Source organism: Triticum dicoccoides, chromosome 3A, assembly GCF_002162155.2.
Source record: "Triticum dicoccoides isolate Atlit2015 ecotype Zavitan chromosome 3A, WEW_v2.0, whole genome shotgun sequence".
Taxonomy (NCBI): domain Eukaryota; kingdom Viridiplantae; phylum Streptophyta; class Magnoliopsida; order Poales; family Poaceae; genus Triticum; species Triticum dicoccoides.
This window is the reverse complement of record NC_041384.1, coordinates 588,035,319-588,040,562: the sequence shown is the minus strand read 5'-3', so window position 1 is coordinate 588,040,562 and position 5,244 is coordinate 588,035,319. Positions and strand designations below refer to the sequence as shown.

The following is a 5,244-nucleotide window of genomic DNA, read 5'->3' as shown; positions in this document are numbered from 1 at the left end:
GAGCAACAGTAACCAGCCCCCGACAAGGCCCTGGACAGTGGGGCCTGCCTGTCGACCAAGGAGCCAGCAGCCGGCGGGACCCACCAGCCGGCGGGCCCCAGCAGTCGGCGCAGAAGCCGGCGATTGTAGACACAGACGGCTGGGCCCCACGCCCAGCCGGATTACCATTGTACCCCCGGGGGTAGGCCTATATAAACCCCCCGGGACACCCATGCAAAGGGTTGATCCCTGCTAGTCTTAGACACCACATAGGGAGGAGAAGAGAGCGAGCCGTGCCCTTCTTCCTCCTCTCGCCGAACAGCTCAAGGAGCATCGTGTAGCTACTTGTTCATCTAGTGATCATGCGGAGACCCTGCAGAGCAGCAGTAGGGGTGTTGTCTCCACGGAGAGCCCCGAAGCTGGGTAAGATTCGCCAGCGTGCATGTCTTCGCCTCATCCCGTTTCCAGGCACCGGCGACGTCTTACTGGCTCCCACAATGATAAGCCACCCGTTGGCATATGTCGCACCTACCACCCGACATGCTCGCATGGCCTTGTGGCTAGGCAGTAGTGGTAGACGAGAACGTGATGGCGCACATACAACTGGACGACGGCAACCTTCTGATCTTTCTCAGGATGACCACTGGTGTACTAGAGGTCGAAGCCGACCACTTTGTACTTGCCATCCTCAGCAAGCAATCGCTCCATGATGTTGACGGAGTCCTCCACCACGGCCGGGTCGATGGCGTACACCACCAAGAGGTCCCTAGTCTTAGTAATTAGTATACGCCATGTATTTGTTGAAGCAACTCTAGATGGTCCAACACATATTTTTATTTGTATATAAATTTTGTAAAATATGTTTCAATTGAATAAACTTAAAAAGATGATGGGAATCAGTTTAATAACGGAATACATTAATATACACATATATATTGCAAAAAAGGTTTATGTACTCTAAAAAAGGTTAATGTGCTTGAAATAAAATACTCATCTCATATTCGAAAAATATTCCTGTATACAGAGAAAAAATATATATTCAAAAGGTTTGAATAATTCTAAAAAGTTGCTCATAAGTTTCAGAATACTATGTATTAAGCAAAAAAGAAAGTTTCAGAATATGTAAAAAAAAAGCTACTTTCACAGAATATATGTTCATGAGGATCCAGTTCCATGTCCGGACTTCGGACTAAGGTTCAGTACTTGAGACGTTCAGGCGTGTCTTTCTTGGGTACAAACGTGGCTATATGATGCATCTGGCCGTAGCCGTAAGATGGAGACCCTGGTCGATGTAGAGCGTGATCATGGTCCTGTAGTTGACGCTGGCGTACTTGTCATGTAGCTCGAGCACAAAGAAGCGGAGGAGCACAGCCGCGAAGATCTTCATCTGCCTATACGCGAATTCCTTTCCCAAGCAGATCCTTGGACCAGCCTGGAAAGCTGTGAACTTGAAAGGGCTCTCCGGCAGGAACTCGCCGCACTCGTCGAGCCATCTTTCGGGCCGGAAGGCAATGGCGTCCTCGCCCCACAGCCGCTCCATCCGGCCCATGGCGTAGGGGGCGTAGAACACGATGTCTCCCTTCCCGACGCTGAAGCCATTGGGCAGAACGTCGTCTGAAAAGCACTCCTTGTTATCCTGAAAAACCCACAAAAAAACAGATATCATCACTCAGATCCGCAGTTACAATCGTACTACATGGAATCCCAACAACTCGTGGTAGATGGATTAGATGGATGGACTCACCAACGGGAGAGAAGGGTACAGCCTCAGCGTCTCCGTTAGGGCGGCGTGCAGGTAGTGCATCTTGTTCAGCGCTTCCTCGGTGAGGCTCCGGGAGTAGTCGTCGATGGACGACGTGGCGTCGCCGGCGCCGGCAGCCTCCTTGCTTATCTTCTCCTGGACCTCCGGGTGCTTGCACATCATGTAAAGGAACCAGGCAAGCGCTCCGGCGGTCGTGTCCTTGCCGGCCATGACTATGTTCAATATGATGTCTCTCAGGTACTTGTAATCCACCTTCCCGGTTTCGCTGTTGGTTGCCAGTATGAACCTGGACAGCAGATCATCCTTCGACCCCTGTCAAGCATCAACGTAGATGCAGGTGAGAGCACGTTAGATTACAACAAGTTGATGTAGTAGTCTTACAACAAGTTGATGCAGGTGAGAGCACGTTAGATTACATACAGTGCCGTGTGCCTTGCTGCCGTCCGACATCTCGTCCGCCCTGGCCCGGATGCACTTGTACACGAACTCGTCGACGACCTTGATCCTGTGCCTGAGCGCCGCCTCGGCGCCGACGTTAAGGAACCTCGACACCTTCCAGAACGCATCGACGTAACGTAGCAGGATGAACTCGCTGGCGTCGTCGAACGCCGCGGCGAAGCGGCTCCCCTCGTCCGACCCCGACAGCGTGCCGAGGTCCACGCCGAAGGCGATGGTGAAGATGGAGTCCATCGTCGCTTTCATCAGCAGGGCCTGATCCAAGAAACATATATACACATATCGGCAGTGTTAGGTTAGGTCACAGGATGGTCTTGGATTTAATCAGAGCCAGCCAGGTTGACCTGGAAGTCCATGGGTTGCTTCGCGGCTGCGTTGCCGGCGACGATATGCGCGAGCTTGGCGGCGTTCCGGTTGAAAACGCCGCCGCTGAAGTCCCGGAGGGCCCTCGTCGAGAAGTCGTAGCTGGCGATCTTCCTCTGCTGCTTCCACTTGTCGCCGTCCACCGCGAAGATGCCGTCTCCGAAGAGATCGCCCATCTTGTCGTAGTTAGACGCGCCCTTTTAATTGTGTTTGTTCAGAATATATGTCAGCAAGTATCCTGACTCCTGAGCTACTAATCATTATCTTGATCATCCTTTGAGCGTCAACTTATTTCGGACGGAGGGAGTAGTTAGCAGCTACTTGTATACCTTGCCGTAGTTGGCGAAGTTGGTCCTGAGGATGTGTTCGACCACCGCCGTGTCGGACGTGTAAATCTGCCTCCGTCCTCCCGGCGCGAGCAGCCGGAACGTCGCGTGCTCGCGGAACAGGTCCGTGAAGTAGTCGTGCAGCCGCCGGAGGTGATATACCTGGTGGAACACCGTTCCGACCACGGGCGGGTACCGCTGCGCTCCGGCGGCGCCGTGGCGGACAACGATGGTGGCAAGGTACGAGCAGATCGCTAGCACGGCGAGGCCGGCAGCCACCAGCATGGCCGGAGTGCACTCTGGCATTCCCGTCGCCATAGCTATGCACTTGCTCGCGTGTGTGTTGTGAGCTGAGCTGTGCGGGTGAGTGTGACTCGGCCTGCCAGCCGGCCGGGGCTTTTAACTATTTGGTGCCTGCTATGTTCCATTTCAGCATTAGTTAGTAATAATACATCAGCACAACGCATACATAAGACGCACAAACTAATACTCTCTCCGTTCCTAAATATAAATCTTCGTAGAGATTTCATTATGAACCACATATGGATGTATATAGATGTATTTAGAGTGTAGATTCATTTATTCCGCTCCGTATGTAGTCCATAGTGTAATCTCTACAAAGACTTGTATTTAGGAACGGAGGAAGTTCATCTCCAATTTAATATAATACGGTATCATGTCATGATACTTGATCATCTCTTTTCCCCGTCAGCCAATGATAGGACCACACGTAGATCATCGGATCCCCTCCTCCCGTCCAGATCCCCTCCTATCGTCCTCCTTCCCTCCGCCTCCCGTCCAGACCCCCTCCGCCTTCCGTCCAGATCCCTCCGCCTCCCGTCCACCTCTTCTCCAGATCTCGTCCACCTCCCTCCGGATCCCCTCCGCCTCCTGTCCGTCTTCCCTCCCGTCGTTGTCGGATCCCGACTAGGTAAAGTCCGTGCGGGGGGATGATTGCGGCGGCGGGGCGTCCCTCCGCCGCGGCTTGGAGGCGTGGCTGTGACGATGGATCTTGAGTGGGCTCCTCAGGACGAGGTGTGTGTGGCCATGGCACCGGTCACGTAGCGATGATACCTCCTCTACCTTTGGTTGTCTTCATCATCGTTCCAAAGAGATTTGGCCGGTGGGTGTTGCCTCGCGGTGGCTTCCCGGCGACGGATCAAGTGGAGGAGGAGATGGTGACCTAGCTGCTGAAGCGGGTGAGGATGCCACCATCGTCGGCGGCGCCCGCGGGTGTCATAGCCCTTGTTGGAGGCGATGGTGGGGGCGTCCCTCGCTCCATTGTTTCCGGGGAAAAATTCAGATTTGGAGGAGGCTACCATTGACGGCGGCGCCCGTGGGCGTCGTAGCCCTCGTTGGAGGCCTTGAGGGGCCTCCTGGATCGGATGATGGCGACGTCTTCGTCGTCACCCCCATGGGGGCATCATTTTTGGAGACATTCATCGGCTGGACGGACATGTGGACGACTTGGTGGTTGAGCGTCGGTAGGTGGTGGAGTGGTGCTTCATCCTACACATTGATGGCGGCGGATCTTGGCGGTGTGGCGCGGTGGAGTCTCGGCATCCGATGGGTGGCAATGGACTCATGCAGGAGGACGACGCTGTCTGGCGTAGTGATGGCGTCGACGGCAAAGAGGCCTGGCATTAGATGTTAGGTGTTGGCGCGATGTCTGTTTGATATTAGGCTCGGACATTCGGCAACTTAATCGCGATGTCTGATGTATTAGCTTTGTAAGGACTTTGTTAATAATTAACAAAATAGCTGCATGCGTCGTCAGATGCACAAGCCGGAAGTACATCCTCATTTTCACGTCCATTGTTACCGGCCTTACTAGGTTTTGACTTAGTTAACCGGGCCAAGTCAACTTCACGTCCATTCAGAAGTTGTATAGTATCGTGATTAAGTAAGAAGTATGATTGTTCGCATAACATAATTAATTAAGGAGTATGATGCAAGTGCAGGCCGCTAGTGCTATATGCAATTGGTATACATATAATTATAAATGTTTCTTCTTCGTGAAATGTAGTCTATGGGCAACTACGATGACTCAACGATGAATGTGTGGCAAGACCTACCCTGTTACGTATTCTTCGAGACAATTGGAGACAATTGTACCTTTTTTCTCATGGGAGGGTGAGATCCTCGGTTGCCATGGTAGTCGGGTGCGTACTTTTCATTTGCATGTCCGCATCCACTGACATAAAAAAAACAAAAAATTCTTTTTTGCGAGAGAAAGAGTTTTATTCTAGGGTAATAGGTTACAATCAAGAGGTAAAAGGTTCTCTATACATGGCGGGCCACTATGTAGCCATACATCAGCAATACTCTTCGTACGACTATAAAAAGCCAACCGATCTG

At 52.3% G+C, this 5,244-nt stretch overlaps 1 protein-coding gene across 1 annotated transcript; it reads right to left on the bottom strand.

Annotated features, from left to right (window-relative positions):
* Nucleotides 1–630: 630 nt before the first annotated feature.
* Nucleotides 631–3,204, bottom strand: LOC119272620 (cytochrome P450 704C1-like). The gene is made up of 6 exons (XM_037554072.1): nt 2,890–3,204; nt 2,542–2,757; nt 2,162–2,452; nt 1,724–2,053; nt 1,241–1,615; nt 631–750 (listed from the first exon to the last, which is right to left on the bottom strand). The coding sequence occupies exons 1-6, from the start codon at nt 3,202–3,204 to the stop codon at nt 631–633; spliced, it is 1,647 nt and encodes a 548-aa protein (XP_037409969.1).
* Nucleotides 3,205–5,244: the final 2,040 nt, after the last annotated feature.